General features: G+C 43.5%; 1 protein-coding gene across 1 annotated transcript in view; it reads right to left on the bottom strand.

Annotated features, from left to right (window-relative positions):
* The window catches only part of LOC138301205 (uncharacterized), a 189,067-nt gene that overhangs the window by 99,917 nt on the left and 70,121 nt on the right, over positions 1-19,029 (bottom strand). Inside the window, exons 2-3 of the mRNA XM_069241444.1 lie at positions 7,701-7,887; positions 1,964-2,195 (exon numbers count right to left, since the gene is read on the bottom strand). Of these exons, the coding sequence (XP_069097545.1) occupies positions 1,964-2,195; positions 7,701-7,887 (419 nt within the window). The remainder of the gene's footprint in view (positions 1-1,963; positions 2,196-7,700; positions 7,888-19,029) is intronic.

The following is a 19,029-nucleotide window of genomic DNA, read 5'->3' on the forward strand; positions in this document are numbered from 1 at the left end:
AGTTCTGAAAGTAGACTGCGACTGATGGAGAAGATCATGAGATTCCTCTAGGAAAGAGCCCTAGGCACATGTAAAGCTAAAGGCACTATTTTTTCTTTTTATATCATCAACTGCAGTTCCTTGTACAAATACCAACTACAACTGCAGATGCATCTGGGCTTTCCACTCTGTCCAAAAATTGGGTTCAGCTTGACTTCTCCACTTTCAACTTTTAACTTCTAAACCCTTTACCCAGTCTAGTGCAGTGTGTTGATCTTGATCAACCCAAGGTTGATGCCTGGATTCAGGATTCTCTTGATTTAATTTTGCCAGCTAAATCTAACTGTGCTTGATGTTGTAGTTACAGCATATTGTCTTACATTCTCATTAACCTCTTGTTGATTCTAGGAGTTTAAAAGCCTTGTGACCTTCTGGCTCAACTTGTGCCTGTGTGTTCCCAACCATATTTTACCTGTGATCTTGTTTTCCATGTCTCAGTCCCCAAGATTTGTAACTTCTGGCTGTGGCTAATTTTCACAGAGGTATCTGTGGAGAAAAGGAGGGCTGCTCTTGTGACATATTACCCTATCCGTCTAGAGTGGGGAGATATGGGATGCATGTTGTGCGATTGACTTTAACCTTGTTGTCTGGTGTGTATGCCAGTGGCTACAGATTCTAAAATGCCATTCTCAATGATGTTGTGTGGGGTTGAGATTGGAAGTAGATGACTTCCAAAGGGCTTAATACCCCAATTTGTCTGAAAATGGCTCTATATCATACGGGTCTAATGCATTTTGAATATGCGTCACTTTTGTAGGTGTCGTTTGAGTATAGAGTCTCACTGGTGTAGGTATCTTTGAACGTTTTGGTGATCATATTGCATAAGCAAGTTGGTGCTGCCTCACAGGCTTATGATGAATGCATAGGTAATGTTTATTCTCATATTAAACTTTTACAGCTTGGCTATATAAAAAAGTATAAAAAGAAAAAGTAAATTATTATTTTGAAAACCATGGGATATGTAGTGGGAGAACTAAGATTGTAAATTTGGTGTCTGTGATGGACTTTGCAATATATTGAGTTCATTGCACTTAATGTTTATAGCTATTTTCAAAGCACAGATGATGGTGTAGAAACATCAGTAAACTCCAGTGACCTCATCAGACAGTCAACTGTCTTTCAACTTATGCTTTTAAGTTAAGGCAAACCCAGGACAGATAATCAAATCTTGAATTTTCCTGAATGCTGATTAATGTAGAAAACAGCAAAGTTCCTCTTTCGAAGTTACAGCAGAGCAGTCTTGCAGATAACTTGAATGTTGTACTTACACAGCAGAGCCTGACGTTGAATAGAGTCACCTAGGATGAAGACTGGCTGCACTTAGCCACTTAGCTCTTGTGTTTTGCATACAGTGAAGTCCCCTCTCTCCTATTCGCTATGTAATAATCAGAACAAAAGGCTTATTTTGCACTTATCCCTGAACTGCATTTTCCCTATTTCGTTTCCATGTACCCATTGTTATCTCAGTGTCATTCTAGGTTTTATGTGCAATCACTCACTATTATTTCCTCTCCTCGCTTTCCCTTTCTCTGTGTACCCTCCCTTTGCCTTACACATGCTCTGCCTTTCACTTAATCACCACTTAGTATGCCATATTACTACATTTGTTTCTGGATCCCTCCTGCAGCATCCTCCTCTGTCGCATACTGGGTTTCACTGGTCCATCAGTTCTTTCCCTCCCCATTTGCTCTTCTAGAGTGACCTTCTTTAGGACATTCACTTTCTCCTGCTGTATGCTTCATCTGTCTTTATTTATTTTTTGCGCGTGTAAAGCCTTGTGGCAGAAACTTGGATGCAAATTACAAAAGACACTTGACTTGAACAACGTGTGACTCATTATTTGTTTTTCCTGGAGTGACTCATTGATGCAAACGACTGTGTCCTTTAATCTTGTGACCACATGTCTTAAGGCTAGTTTACTCACCTGCTTCATCCACCTGCAAACTTGTAATCAGCTTTTTCAGTATAAGGTCCGAGGTAGTGTGCTCCAAGAGCTTAGCACACCCCTCTTGACACATTGAGAGTCTTGCAAGCACCAAGGCTGCATTGCTGGCTGTCCATTCATTGGAAGAGTCAAGCAAGAGTGTGATGTTCTCAATGATCTCCTCTCCTTGGGGATCTTTCAGAAGCAATTGTTGGCCCATGCACGTCTCCGCCTAGGAGGAAATGAGTGAACTATATTTTAAAATACTCTTAAATCACATAGCAAATTGTTTTCAATAAAGAAATCATTTCATATTACTCACTGTCATGAAATATGTCAAGGGCATACACATCACTAGGTAAAGGTGAAGCATAGCCTTTCACCCCCAGGAACATTTCATTATCATACAACAATGGGTAGGTTTTTTTAACGGACAGCTACTGTCCACCCAAACAATCAACTAAGAACTATGGCCCTCATTTTGAACATGGCGAGTTAGCCCGCCATGCCGGCATTGGTGGCTGAATCCGCCAGCCCTCGGCAGCCCTCACTCACCGCCAGGCTTCCGCCGTCAGGCAGCCTGGCGGTGAGTGGAAACACTATCCGACAGGGTAGCTGCGCTACCCTTCGGATAATGTTTCCATTTCCACCAGCCTTTCCCTGGCAAAGACTGGCGGAGGGGGTGCCCCTCCACTGTCCATGCACTTTGCATGGGCAGTGCAGGGGCCCCGGGGCAGTGCCCCATCGCGCAGGTCACTGCCTGATTTGTGGCAGTGATCTGTGCGACGGGTGCAGTTGCACCTGCCGCACAGAGGCATTGATGGCGGCTCCATGTGGAGCTGCTGTCAATGTCCTGGCCGGGCCTTTCTGTGAGCCGGCGGGCAGAAACAATGTTTCCGCCCGCCGGCCCACAGAAATGTTCATTATTTGTCTGGTGGGGTTCCGGGGTCGTGGCGGTCAGTGTTTTGACTGCCAGCATCAACACGGCGGTTGTTACCATCGTGTTCATAATGTTCACCCATGTCTTAGGAACTAGAAATTCAATGCCCATCCTTAATACACATCATTTTTAGGAACAGGCAAAGGTGATATGCACTTGATCACTAAGACAATCTAAGGGAGAGTTATTATTATTTACAATATTACAGACAAAAAATAGGGGAACCCTAAATCCATATACCTGCACATTTTGGATGGGTCAGTGAAACTTTTCATGACACCACATAGTGTTAGGTTTTGCTAGCTTGTTCAACCATCCATGAGCGGTGGGAGTGGAGCAGTCTATTAAAATACAATCTGAAGTGGTAAGTCAAGAACAATTAATGTACCTAAATATGGCTGCTCGTGTCTAGGATTCCTTGACAAGAAATTTTCAAAAGATTCACAAATACATGCTCGTACAATAGGTCACTTAGAACACCCTTAATGGCACTCAAGTAAATATTGTTTGAACGGGTAAATACCCATACAGTAGGGAATCCCTTTAGGCTAGGATATTGATTGGAATGCACAGAAAGATGAAAACTTACAAAAGCTTACAAATGCCAAGGAATTTCAGACTGAGCGGTGCCAAAGTCAAAAAGTACAATATTTTACAAATCTAGTGCTACAGATGTGAAGGGTTTTCAGAGCACCATCTACTTCTCAACCATCTGTCCATGACATTGCAGAGCAGCCCAACATAATCTGATCTGCTCATGGAGTTTGGACCCTCATCTTCAATCGGATTTAAGGGGGTATGGCTACAGAAGCCAAAATAACCAGCACAGCTTACTCAAGCTCCCACACAGTGCCTGATAATTTACTGTGGTCCTGAGCGGCCTGGCACCCAAAGTTATGAAAAAAGGGTGGGGGCACGAGGTTCTGCGGCTGAAGGCAACTGGTAAGACTGCCAATATTCCTGCTACTGTTTATCTTGGCCATGGGAAACTCTCAGCCAAAACGTGTTTCATCTTTGGGCTGTGTAATGCCACATCTTCATCAGAACAGAAAACACAGAAGCAAAAATGTGCATAAATGCAAATATGTACAAGAAATATACCCCTAGTGATCACTGCACCTGTGAAAGAAACAAATTCACCATGCATGGGTGTACGACCTGGCCCTTTTTGCAGGGTTATCCCCAAAAGTTTTGCCTTCTTCCTCCTGTTTTTGGTGGCTTTAGGACTCTGGGCACTTTACCATTGCTAACCAGTGCTAAAGTGCATATGCTCTCTGTCTATCTTATTTACTAGTAAGTCCCTAGTACAGTGCACCAGGTGTGCCCAGGGCCTGTAAATCAAATGCTACTAGTGGGACCTGCAGCACTGATTGTGCCACCCACAGTGAGTAGCTCTGTAAACATATCTCAGACCTGCCACTGCAGAGTCTGAGTGGGCAGTTTTAACCTGCCATTTCAACCTGGCAAGTGCACCAACTTGCCAGGCCCAAACTGTCCCTTTTACTACATGTAAGTCACCCCTGAAGTAGGCCCCAGGCAACCCCAGGGGCGGGGTGCAGTGTATTTAAAAGGTAGGGCATGTATTGGTGTTGTTTACATGTCCTGATTGTGAAATATCTCTAAATTCGATTTTCACTATTGCTAGGACTATAGGGTAACATGGCGATGGCCTTGAAATATTTTTTTTAATGTAATACCCCATTGAGAATAGACAGAGATATGGAGCTTGGGGTCTCTGACCTCACAATTTAAAAATACAACGTTTGGTGAAGTTGGTTTTTGAATTGTAAGTTTAAAAATTTCACTTTTAGAAAAGTGGGAGTTTTCTTGCTTAACTATTCTCTGCCTGTCTGTGGAATACACATCTGGGTCAGGATGACAGTTGGGCTGTTTGTGAATTCACTCTAGACAGTCACACAAAGGAAGCTGAGGTGTGCCTGCATTTCCTGAGGTGTCTTCCTGAACCAGAGTGGTGGGAGGAGCTGACAACTGCAACTGAATAGGGCTGTGCCTGTCCCCACACAAAGCAGTCTCCAACCCCCTGGAGTGTGTCTGGGGCCAGGGCAAGGAAAGGCAGGGTCTCCCTTGTGAGTGGCGCTGGACTGTTGGGAATGACTCCATCAAGATGCCGTGATAACCCCAGTTGGAGATATTGTGTTTCTAAGCGCTTTACTAAGATTTATTCTTTGAAAATTCGTATCTTTACTTCTGTATGTTCGATTTTTATTGATTTGGTCTTGTTTTACTCAGATATATTGGCTATTGTTCTAAACTGGTGTGGAGTACTTTTGTGTTGTTTTCACTGTGTTACTGTGTGTGTACAAATACTTTACACATTGCCTCTGAGATAAACCTAACTGCTTGAGCCAAGCTACCAAGGGGTTGAGCAGAGGTTATTTTAGCTGTGTGACGCCCTTACCCTGACCAAATTGAGGGTCCCTACTTGGACACGGTGCAAACCACTTTCACATAGAGACCTCTTTTCTAACAGTGGGCATAAGCCCTGATACACTGCCTTATGTTGAAATAGATGTGTATAAGGATTGTTACAGACATGACATTGTTCCGGTGACCTAAAGCCTGGATGGAGTTCATAGAGTCCGACTCTGCAGAATTCCGCGGAGTTGATTAAAAACTCAGTGGAATTCAGTGGAGGCGGAGTTCCGTGACCAGTGGATTCCTGAATGCACCCAATCTCGAAAGCGCTAAGCAGGGTCGGGCCTGGTTAGCCAGGCCCGACCCTGCTTAGTGGTTCTGAGATCGGGCGCATTCAGGAGAGGGGTGTAGGCAGTGAACGCTACTGTTTCAGGCCTCTTGTGCACGGGACCTCACGTGGAACAGGCTGATGCACAAGATTCCTGAAACAGCAGCTTTCATTGCCTACGGCACTGTCCTGAATTCAGGCCAGTGCTGTAAGCAGCGAAAGCTGCCGTTTTAGTCCTTGTTTGTGCACCAGTGTGCACAAACAACAAAAAACAAAAGAAAATTGGAGATGAGGACTTACCTGGGTCCTCGTCGTCCTTCCCTCAGTGGCCTGGCTTTCACTCTGCCTCTCTCTGCCTCCTGCTCAGCTTCTGGAAGAGGGAGGCCTGGCCCTCTCATTCCGTCACCAGTGCGCACTGCAGCCTAGTGATGGGCTACACAGCGCAAGTCCTTACTGTCTGCGCTTGCGCTGTGTAGCCCATAACTGGACTGCAGTGCGCACCAGAACTCCACGCTCCAAGTAGAGCGCGGACTATCAAAAACTCTGTTAGCTCCGCCAGCGGAGCGGAGCTGCCCGCCCACTCCTAGACCTGTGTTCAAATGAGACACATCGCTTTTCCTCCAAAACAAAATGGCTTAAAAACAGATATTTCCATGGGTACTTTACATACCTTGGTGATCAACTGTGCAGTTAAAGTTAGCTCAGCTCTTGGGAATTATCCATTGTCTGCTCTCAGTCCGCAGTGTTTTACAGAGCCCAAGATGATCTAAACTGTCTGCCTCTAGTGAGCACACATACATTACTTATCAAATGTGAGATACACTTTTCTCTTATCAAATGTTATTCATAATTGCTCCTCATTATTCCTTGCAAGAGACTTAAGGCCTGATGTACAAACTGATTTTATGGTTGAAAAAGGTGACATGTGACCCTTTGTAACAGTGAAATAGCTTCTTTAAATGTGCAAACCCAAATTGACACATTACTGAATCGTAATTTGGGTTTCAGACTAAATACAGAATCGGCATTCGGAAGAGGTGTGTAAATGGTGTACATTCCACATACCGATTCCTTAACTTATTTATTAATGTTTCGCAACTGAGATCCAGTTGCAAAACATTCATATTTTACCACCAAATCCAAATTGGTGATAGTTGTTTGCAAACTTGGTGAATCCTTCCATGCTCTGAAGAAGACAAAACATTTTTAGGAGCAGACAGTGGTCCACTGAGCCACTGCATACTCCTAAAAATGTTTGTAAAATTATTATTTTTTAGAAAAAGGCCTGCATTTACAAAAGAAATGAATGCTTTATTTAAAAACAGTCAGAGACCTGGTGGTCTGTTGACTCCGGCAGGCCACCATGCCTGTGACTCTAACCAATCGTAGTGGATCTCGATTTATAACCTACCTCATGCATATATTGAGGTAGGTCAAATTGTGATCCACTATGAATTGGTATTCTATGAACCAACCTACTAATAAATAGGTTGGTTCAGAAAATACCAATGCACTTAGTAGATGTCAGTATACAAATTGCACCCCTTGTACCAAATTCCTTTTAGTAGATTCTTAATAGGAAATCACAAATTGTTAGTGGATCCAATTTACGGCATTTCACGTTTACTGTTTCAAGGTGAGATTCAGTATGCCTTTCAGCTCTTGCATTCCAATGTAATCAAGGATTTTATATTGCGCTTTTGTATGAGATGTGGGTGAGAAATAAAATCACACAGCCATATTCCCTCTTAATGATATGATTTGGCATATTACAGTTTTTGTTGCTGACTCCGTAGATGTCCTTTCATATGCCCACAACAGGCTGGTTGATTGGTTTCGTTGCTATGTCACCCGTTTGTGTTGTTGCTGTTTGTAACTGCCTGTTTATATTTTGTCCTGCTTTAGTGGTTCAATCTTCTATGATTTGTTGTCCTAAGCTTTCTTTTTTAGCCGCAGGTCTGCTGGAGCTTCTAAGGCCTGCTTGGGTTGAAGAAAGGGTGCTATTGAAAGGATTTGGAAAAGGTTAGGTTAAGTCGTAAGCCTCATCCTTCTTTTCACACTTGCAGGTATATAGTTTATTGACAAATCCTTACCAAGGTGCCCAGTGTGCCTGCCGCATTCATTACTGCTTCAGAATCATCCCACTTCAACATGGCTGCCAGCATGCCTAGAAGGCTGCAGTCCTTGGAGATAGGCCTCTCGGCGAGGAGCACCAGGCGTGATGTTCCAATCTCATCTTCAGCAATGGTGCCCAGAATGTAGGCAATATTACTGCACAGTCTGTCAGGAAGAAGGAGACTTTTAGAAAAATCAGGTATTTCTCTCTGCCAAAAGCTGCAGATCACTGATAACTAAATTCTGTGTAATAACTAGCAAAATTCAGAACCCTCTCAGAGGAAAAGAGTATTGTACAGTGCAAAACCCACAGTACCGTCTTAAGAATGCTGCACTACATTAAGGCCCTCATTACGAGTCTGGTAGTCATTAGACCACCAGACTCATGGATGGTGGTCGGACTGCCGCCAATGCGGCGGTCTAAGTGCTGTAGTTCAACCTTGGCGGTTGGGCCGTAAGGGGACTGCCAGCTCCGCCAGGACCAGGGATTCCGGTTGTCTGGTGGTAGATGGCGTTCCCAATCTGCCAGGGCAGTGCTACAAAGAGTGCTGCCCTGGGGATTATGACCTTGTTCTCCGCCATCCTTTTCATGGCTGTAGCACTGCCATGAATAGCTGGCGGAGAAAGGGCCCCCTGCACTGCCCATGCACTTGGCATGGGCAATGCAGGGCCCACCCGGCCAGCACCCTCACAATGTTCACTGTCTGCTTTGCATCAGCACCCTGCACTCTACAGCATTACCTCTGGTTCGATTACGAGCCAGAAATAATGCTGTAGGCTGTTTCCCACTAGGCCAGCGGGCAGAAACTCAAGTTTCCACCTGCTGACCTACAGGAAACTCTTAATGGGCCCGCGGGGAGGTAGCCAGTATGGCGGCAACCTCCCCATCGGAGGTGCAAAACTCACAATCAGGCTCTAAGTCAGGTATACAGCAATACCATCTATATAAATATTATATGTAGATTAGCCAGACATGGCACATTGCAAATGTTAATAGAAGAATATAAGGAATATAGTACTATAGCTACCCAGATCCAGGGGAATCACAAAGGAATATGTCATCAGAATATAAACAAAGATAAAACAGCATAGTTGCTCATATGTAACTCAATTGGAAAGATGGGTAAATCAAGAGAATTAGAATAGGATCATTGCACTATTGCAAGCCAAATCAGTTAAAGCAACAAAAATATGTAAAATAGATGTGCTGTACACCAACTGTCTAGTGATGATGTAGGGAATGTGGTAAATGGTAAGCTAGAAAAAATGCAGTCAGGCTGATGGAAAATCCAAGCTAATCAATTAATAAACTGTCAAAGCTTCACCTGACAAGGTACTGTGTCCCATGTTTGCGATTGAAAATACATTTACATGCCCTTATAATCCCTATGAAAGGATGAATTTTAAGCATAATTGTGTTCAAAATGGAAGAGAACAAGAAGAATGCTTTGGGTTCACTGAAAATTACAACAAGCATTGGCAAAGCCAATAGGTTGCGCCTCTGCGAAGATGATGATGGCAGAGCATATACAGAATTACATGTAAGCAAAATGTGTGTTGGTCAACTTACAGCAACAATAAGATATAGAGGTAAATGAAGAATATAAAAATATACTCTCACTGCCTCTTGACTACATCACACTGCTGAGCCCCAAATACCCAAATAGGACAATATGGCCCTCATTCTGACCCTGGCGGTCGGCGGAGAGACGGCGGTCGGACCGCGAACAGACCGGCGGTATTAAAAATGGCATTCTGACCGCGGCGGTCCCCGCCGCGACCGACCGCCACTTCTCCACTCCGACCGCCACGGCGGTCATGACCGCGGGGCTGGAGTTTGCGCACTCCGGCCCGGCGGTCGTCCCAAGACCGCCAAGGGTATTATGACCCTGCCTACCGCCGCGGTTTCTTGCGGGCGGGAACCGCCGTGCGAACCATGGCGGTAAGCACTATCGGGGCCAGGGAATTCCTTCCCTGGCACTGATAGGGGTCTCCCCCACCCCCCACTACCCACCCGAGTCCTCCCCCCACACCCTCCACCCCCCTGCCACCCCCCAGAGGTGGTACGAACCCCCTCCCCACCCCCACCCCGACATGCACATACATGCACCCCGACATGCACACACCCCCAACATGCACATATACACACCCCCTACACACACATACACAACGGGGACACATACCCGCACACATACATGCCGTCATGCGCACCTGCCGAACAGCACACATTACCCATAGACACAGCAGCACCCCCCGCCCGCATACACGCACTCACACACCCCCTCTACACACTCACACGCACACCCCCATGCACGCCCACATCACACAACACCCCCCCACCCCCTCCCCTCACGGACGGTCAACTTACCTTGTGCGTTGGTCCTCCGGGAGGCGACGGGAGCCATGGGGAGGTGACCGCCAACAGAAGACCGCCAACAGAAGACCGCCACACAGAAATGTGGGTCGTAATTCTGTGGGCGGTGTTCTGCTGGCGTGGCGGTGGAGGTTGACCAGTCTCCACTTTCCCGCCGACCGCCAGTGTGGCTGCTGGCGGTTTTCCGGCGGAACGCTCCCAGCGGTCAGAATGCGCACAGCGGCATACCGCCGCGGTCGGCGGTCTTCACCGCGGCGGTAACTCGGCGGTCTTGCGAAAAGACCGCCAAGGTCAGAATGAGGGCCTATATGTCTCTGATTGCTGAGCATCCTTGAGAGAGACAGGTCTTCAGCAGGTAGCCTTGTTTTCACTCAGAATCACTTAAGTTACCAAGTTAGGGTGACCCAATTTTGAAAACCAAAAATTAGAACATTTCCCTAACACAGACGTAGGACTGCAGTATCAACCTGACTTGGCACAGAATGACTTAAAAGACAACGCTAACCAACATGCTATTTAGTAAAAGCTGCCCAGACAGATGCAAACAAATTTGGAAGCCTGATTATCATAGATCAAGTGGTATCCCCAATGAAAATATGAATATTTCAGGCTCTGTTTTACATTGATTCTTTGGTTTAAATAAATCTTGATGACACATGGCATTAGTCTGAGCTTTCAGCACAATGGAAGGGCATTGAACCAGCATAAAGCAGTTTCTTGTTGACAATGTGGCCTTACACTTCCTGTTTGCAAAGTTTCCAAAGTTGGGATATGTTAGTGCTCTATCTGATTATTTAAGCTTAAACAATGGACATTGTGAGAAATTGGTTAACTTGTTGACTGGGGTGTGAGCCCTGGTCAAGCAGCAACGATAATCCTAGTCAGGGTAAGGCACAAGCAAACCCCAAATTAACCTTTTTCGCAACCCTCTGTTAGCTTGTCACCGATCAGTCAGGTTTAACTTAGAGGCGGTGTGGAAAGTATTTGTGCAACACTTCAAACAGTAAAACTGTGAAAACACCACACAAAAAGATTGCACACCTTTTTAGAAAACTAGAGCAGACTTTCATGAATAAAACAAGACCAAACCAACAAAAATCCAATCAGTGGATCAGTGAAACCGCCATGAAAAGGCTAGCAGAGAACAAGGTCGTAATCCACAGGGCAGCCACCACAACCAGACCGTCGGAATCACCGATCCCAGCGCTGCTTGTGGAACCCTGGCGGTCTGAAGCCCGCCAGCCTCGTAATGAGACCTTAAAGCTTTGACATTTTTATCACAGCATGCACGCATCTTCTAGACATTGATTATTACTGCTGCACAACATGGGCCTATGCAATGAGATTGTTCTGCAAGTTTGCTTAAATATGTTTTAACAAATGCACATCATGGAGCAACAAAATATACACCACACCTGCAAGTACAGCTGTAGCACAACTTTTAAGGTCAGGAAATTGTTGAGAAGTCCATTCAAAAGCAAATAACTATTAATATCTATCCACATCTTCACACACATTGGTGCAGGAGAGTGGCCATGCAATTTATGTGGGGGTTCACACTGGCCGGTGTGGCTACTAGTTTGCAAACCTATTTGTTTGGGCCCTTTCCGGAATATCAAACAAATGCTCTCATGCGGATACAGGTGCACGTTGTTTTTTAAAAGTATAGGACTGACCTAAAATCAGAGTTTAAGCTAACTATTATCATGCTTTGCAGTGAAGAAAGAAGACGGCATGTGGCAAAGAATAAGGGCAGCGAAGAAAGAAGATAGAGAAGATGCCATGTGGCAAAGAAGAAGGGCAGCAAAGAAAGAAGACAACGAAGATGGCATTCGGTGAAGAAGAAAGAAGATGGCAGCAAAGAAGGAAGATTTCAGCGAAGGAAGAAGACAGCAGGCAGAAAGAAAGAATAAATGCCTTCAGCATCGGAGCCAAAGGAAGGACACTGGCCAGTGTCCAATGACAAGTGACCAGAAGGAGTACTTGTTCCCAAGTCAACACGACAACAAGAACGGCAAAGAAGACAGCAGGAAGTGAAGCAGAAGATGTGCAAACAACGTGCTGGCCAATCAGAAAGGCGTAAATTAGAGTGATGTTGGACCAAGCAAATAGTAAATAAGAGGCGGTTTCTAAGCCCCCTTTAAAGTTTTTTTTTATCAAAGAAAGAGTTTCCAAGCACAGTGCCCTAGAGAGCATGCGTGCAGGCTAAATCTAAAAAGGAAGATTGCTCTTGAGCCTTGAGGATTTAAATTCCAGTTTTACCTGTATGTGATATTCCTATAGTGCAAGCCTAGCTGAAAGGCAGTGGAGCACTGAACAGGATCAAAGGCAAGGCTACAGTCAATAAGAGATTGGAGAGGCAGCTGGGTTCTGAGGGCTGAAATGTGCTGGTGTAATGTTCTTTAAATAGTCAAGTCTTCTGTGATTTTCCTAAATAAGACTAGGGTTGGGGTGGTCATAATGAATGCAGGATATTGTTCCAGATATTTGGGTGCATAGATGGAGAAGGTCTGTTTTTTAAACTTTTTTTGCATTCCTCTGTCTCTATTGTGATGGTGATTTGATATAGTACCTCTATCTGCTGTTTCAGTGCAAGAGTAGCACAATGATTGTGCATTCCCAAAGTGCCCCACATTGTGTCAGTCGGATGGCACTGATCTAACAACCACTGGAACATCATTTAATAACTTAGCATTCTTGAAATATCAAAGTTTATATTATTTTCACCTGACTCTAATCAAGGGATTTTCTTCAACTGATGGATGCCATCTTTTTCAGAGCACCTATGAGACTTCTGACCTTCCCCCACCATCTCCTGAATGTGACTAGCTGGTGCTAAAAGAAAGATCACTAAATTTTGTGAACACGCTTGCATAGCTACACCAGGCACCCATTTACCTGAACGTTTGTCAAGTTTCTGGTCCCTGCCAGTGGCAACCATATCAGTGGTTTTGAGATCCATTTTACACTTCAAGATAGAAGGCTTGTTGACACACTAAAGGCCTCATTATGAGTCTGGAGGTCAGAGGACTGCCAGACTTGTGGTGACAGTCGGACTGCTGCACTCCAGGCTCATTACAACTCTGGCAGGCAGACCTGCCAGAGGCCTGCCGTCACCGCCAAGAATGTGGTTCCCGATGGGTAGATGGCTATCTGAGTTGTGCTCACCCACGACTTTGCTGAACTCAGCACTGTCGTGCTGATTACAACTTAGCTTTCTGCCAGTTTTTCCATGGTGGTCACCCGCCATGGAAAGGCTGGCAGAAATCCGGTGCCGGGGGCCACAAGTGAGGCTCTACACTGCCCATTCCAAGTAGAATGTATGACATTCTACAAGGTAAAGTTAACCTCTTTATTAACATCAATATGGAGTACACTACTAAGGGCCTCATTATGAGGCTGGCAGTCAGACCGCCAGCCTCGCAGTGGTGGTTAGGACCGCCACTGCTATGGCAGTCCAACCACCACATAATGATCGTGGCGGTCAGACTGCAAGGGTTCCACCAGCACGCCAGGATCCATGATTCTGACGGCCTGGCAGTGGCAGAGATCGTAATCGACCTCGTTCTCTGCCAGCCTTTTCTTGGTGGTTTCACTGCCATGAAAAGGCTGGCAGAGAACAGGTGCAGGGGGCCTCAGGGGGCCCCTGCAGTGCCCATGCCAAGTACATAGGCAGTGCAGAGGTCCCCCTGCCCAGCACTGTTGCAATATTCACTGTCTGTCTTGCAGACAGGGATCATTGTGAGGGTGCTGTGCACCCTGCGGGCTACAGCATTGCTGCCGGCTCGATTACAAGCCGGAGACAATGCTGTAGCCTGTTTCCCGCTAAGCTGGCAGGTGGAAACCGAGGTTTGCGCCTGCCGATCTAGCGGAAAACTCCTAATTGGTCCGCTGGGGTGGTTGCCACAAAAGAGACGGCCACCCTGTCTGGAGTTTGGCAGACGGGCACCATGCTGATTGCAACCATGTTCTTTGCCAGCCTTTTTATGGCAGTCGCCAGCCTTTTTATGGTGGTTCAACCGCCATGAAAAGGCTGATGAAGAACAAGTGCAGGGGGCCACAAGGGGGCCCCTGCACTGCCCCTGACAATGTCGTGGATAGTGCAGGGCCCCCCTCACCAGCACTTTCGGAATGTGAGGTGATGCAGTCTGAGTTGTACCCAGCCAGTGCGGCGCTGAACTCAGCGCCGCCTGGCTGATTACAACTCAGCTTTCCACCAGCCTTTCCATGGTGGGGACCCCGCCATGGAAAGGCTGGTGGAAATCTAGGAAGTGTGCATTCCGAGATAGCTGTGTGCTATGGTATTGGCCTAGGCTCCCTTAAAGGAGCCAAGACCATTATCGTAGAACTGTTGGAGGTCCCACTGGTCAGCCCGGTGGGAAAGTCGTAGTACAATGTTCCTGTAATATGATGGGAAGAGACGCCACTGGTATGATGGTGGTGTCCTTCCCACAAGTTTGGCAGTTGGCTTGTGTGGCCACCAAACTCGTAATGAGAGCCTTAGTGTTATTTATAGAATACTTAAAACAACTATATAAACATGTTAGAAAAGGAAATAAGTTGCAGAATTGTATATGGTTGAAAACAATAAATATACCATATTAAAAAAAGTAAGAATTAAAAATCTCAAAAAATGTTGTAAAAATTATATAACTTGTATTGTACTTAAAAAATATTGAAACTGCTGTTGAAAAGTAACAATACAACTTGTTTTCTTATGTTGAAAAATGTATCTGTATTAAAAAATATAAAAATATACATTGAGTACAAGTTGAAAAAAATCTAACATAAAAATCACAAATTGTGCCATCTACCTTTATTAGTAAAAACAATATTAATAATGTAAGTGAAAAATCCAATATTTAAAGCGTCTCATCTAATACTTACCCTTTAATTAAAACTATAACAATAAACATTTTATACAATAAAACAAATACATTAAGGGCCTCATTAGGAGTCTGACAGTCAACAGACCACCAGATTCATGTTGGCGGTCATGGCCATCAAATGACCCCTTTCTCCACAGAGAACAATGTTCCTGATGGGCTGATGGCAAGTTGGAATCAGCAAGGGCGGTGGTGAACTCACTGGTGCTGATTACAACCTGGTTCTCCGCCAGCCTTGAATAGGCTGGCAGAGAATAGGTGCTGGAGGCCACAGGGGGGCCCCTACACTGCCGATGCCATGGGCGTGGGCAGTGCAGAGGTCCCTCTGCCCAGCATCCTCATAATGCGCACTGCCTGCTGTGCAGACAGTGCGCATTACAAGTGTGCTGGTGAGCCCTGTGGGTGGCAGCATTGCCGCTGGATCAATTATGAGCTGGCGACAATGCTACTGCCACTTTCCAACTGGGCTCATGGGCGGAAACGTCAGCCCAGTGGGAAAGTCGTAATCTGGCCAGCAGGGAGGTAGCCAGTAAGGCAGCTACCACCCCATTGGAAGTTCGGTGGACGGGTCTTCCCGTCCGCCAAACTCGTAATCGGCCCCTAACTACTCCTACTTCGACTGAAACTATTTTGTGACTATTTTCTACACTAATGACATCACAAAGACTATTTCCACACCAATATAACCCATTTTATCAAAGATGTTGTGCACTAAATGGAGTGAAACTTACTATTCACACTCCAATATAAACCGCTGAGGGGAGGGTGTTTGACACTAAACATATACCATTGACTATTCCCACTCCAATCAAAGCCACTTAGGAGAAGGTGTTGGTAACTAAAGGGGTAACATTTACTATTCCCACTGCATTCCAGGACATGTAAGTGAAGGTGTTGGACACTAAAGGGGTAACATTTACCATTCCCACTCCAATCAAAGCCATTTAAGGGAAGGTGTTGATCACTAAAGGGGTAAAATTTACTATTTCCACTTCAATCAAAACCATTTAGGGAAAGGTGCTTCACACTTAAGGGGTGACATACATTGTTCCCATTCCTATCTCATCCATTTAAAAGAAGGTGTCTGAGAGAAAAGGGGTGACATTTACTATTTCCACTTCTATCTAATAAAACTTGTTTAATTTAATTAACACAAAAAATCAGAGCGTAGAAATTAAAAAAATATATTTAAACATTTAAAATATTGTTAAAATGTATAAAGGTTTATTAGTAAATAATATATCTACTACATAAAATAAAATGATAGAATAAACTAATAAAATAACTGAAAAACAAACAATAATACAAAATTGTATATTTAAAAATAAACACCTAATTATGTTTATACATACATAATGTATGACCATTCTGGATTACACATACAAACAATTTAAAAAATAACTAAATACCCAAACTATTTTCAAACAATTACAAAAAAATGTAGTGAAATGTATAAAAATGTATTTAACTTATATACCAAAAAAAATACATTATTTAAGATAAATAAAAATTAATTTCATTCACAATCAATCAAATAAACATATAAAAAATACGATTTATTATAAATTTTATAGTTGCAAAATAAAGAATAAGGAATATATCAAATTAATTATTATGCCATAGAAATATTTAATATTTCAACAGCTAAAGCATACATTTAAATATATTATTTTTTTCATAATTAAAACTTTATACAAAATATAAAAAACATAACATATTTAGAATAAGTTATAAATTATAAAAGAAATACATTAAATTCAAAATGCCGTTTGTAAAAATATAAACGTAAGATAAATATACAAAGAAAACTTACAATTGTTTTGACTATTAAATGAAATGAATAATTTAAAAAGTTCGAACAAAAATCTAAACTATTAAATTATATATAAAAGTAAATAATTAATGCAAATGCTAATAACAATTAAAAATATTTGTTAGAAAAATGTAAAACATTTAAAATAATATTTTCTCACATATTTAAAAAATGTTTTAAAAAAATCTAATTTAATGAACATGAAATTCACAAACACTGTATTATTCACATATTTTAAAAATCTCCCTACCCTTTCCCCCTATAAATCCAACATTCCACTCCAATAACAAAATAACATATATTAATTAATAAATTATTTGAAATACTACTCAATACATTTATAATATTTTCAAATTATAAAAAATGAATGTAACTCAATATTAGCACTAAAATTAAAATATGACACTAATTAGATACTACAAAAACACATAATAAACAACCCATAAAAAATATATTGTATATAATATTTTTAAAACAATATTTTTACAACAATACTAAAAACAACTCTTGAGGCGATATTCTTACCTTCGATATTCCTGTTCATGATATTTTTCACATCACAATATTCTTAACAGAATATTTGTGTTTAACAATATTTATGAATCATTATTTTGTACAAACACCTCAGAGACTCTCCTGAGAAATAAATAGAAGAGTTCCAGCATGTACCAGCTCTAAATAAGTTCTAAAGCTCTAAAGATGTTTGGGAGCATAGCTCAGCCCCAGAAAAAGGTATGGCATCTTTTCGAAGTATTCAAATTTAACTGGACCAGTTCAGTTTATTAATGCAGTGCTCTGACTGAAATCAGTGTTATTGTGTGTCATTACTTTGGGCCTGGTTACGAGTTTGGCGGTTGGACTGCCAGACCGTCATGTTGGCGATCCCAAAAGACCACCGTGCCGAGGGTCCCGAGACCACCATATTACGATTCACACAGGCTGGACTGCTGCCCGCCAAGCAAAAAGGGCAGACCGCCAGCGGAGTGGTGGCTTGGATTTAGGCGGTCTGACCTCCAGTGCAGACAGCGCAGCGGCCAACCACCGACCCTATTACAAGCACACAGTTGCCGTGGCAGTCTCCTTGCAGAGGTCATCCAATGACAGAAGACCACTGCGGTCCACGTTCAGAAAGTAACAGACAAGTGCACATTGGATAAATTCACAAACAACACAGCTGACATACATTGGTTAAATGGACACACCTGAAAAGGACACTATAAAACACACACCACAATCTTTTGCATTTGCAATGCAGCATAGTAAGACAGACCACACATCATTTCGTCCATTTTTTTATAGCCCTTTTTTCTCCATCTCATTTTACACCTTTCACACACATCATCTATTTTTCTTTTTCCCATTTTCGCTTGTTTTGTTTAGTTAGTCACTGTCACCCCCTTTAATTTCCAGTCATGTCATGGGCCAAAAAACAACAATTCTAAGAGGGTGAGTTGAGAATCATGGTGGATGAAATCATTAGAGTAGAGCCACAATTGTTTGGAGCCCAAGTCCAGGACGCTCCTCTCAGTAGGAAAATGGAAATGTGGGATAGGATAGTTGACAGAGTGAATGCTGTATGCACCACACTGCACACAAAGGAGGAAATTAGGAAGAGGTGGAACGTCCTCAGGGGAAGGGTCCATTACCCGATCTCCAGGCACCAGCTGGAGGCCAAGAAGACTGGTGGTGGCCCTCCCAGTGCTTATTAAAACTCTTTCCCTAGGAGGACGTGGTCCTGGTTGGCAATCCTGCATCATGAGGGCTTAACAGGATTACCGGGGAGAGTGGAGTCTGGTAAATTACAAAACAAAAATGCCACAAAAATACAATGTCATGCATGCTCACAACTCAGCTTTTGCCACTGTCTTGTCCATGTACCTCACCAACATTCAATACCCAGAGTATATGAGATTTAACACTGTCAATCTGTATCATTGGATCCAACATCACAGCTACCAATGTCCATCACATGCCATATGGCCAAATGGTGCCTGGAAATCTGACAATACCAAAACCCATTCCAGGATTGTCCCACAACATAAACTTATGCTCAAACCTAAATGCAGCCTACATACAGATATGCAATACCAAACATTTGTCAAATGTTGGGGAGTAGAGAGAGTGGCCTTACATCAACTCTCAGGAGACCCTGTTTCTGTAGCTCCAACTACCAGCCCAGTGGGCACTTGTCCAAATACCCTTGTTTGATAACTCTCAACTGAAGTGTACTCACC

This window comes from Pleurodeles waltl, chromosome 6 (assembly GCF_031143425.1).
Source record: "Pleurodeles waltl isolate 20211129_DDA chromosome 6, aPleWal1.hap1.20221129, whole genome shotgun sequence".
NCBI classification, from domain to species: domain Eukaryota; kingdom Metazoa; phylum Chordata; class Amphibia; order Caudata; family Salamandridae; genus Pleurodeles; species Pleurodeles waltl.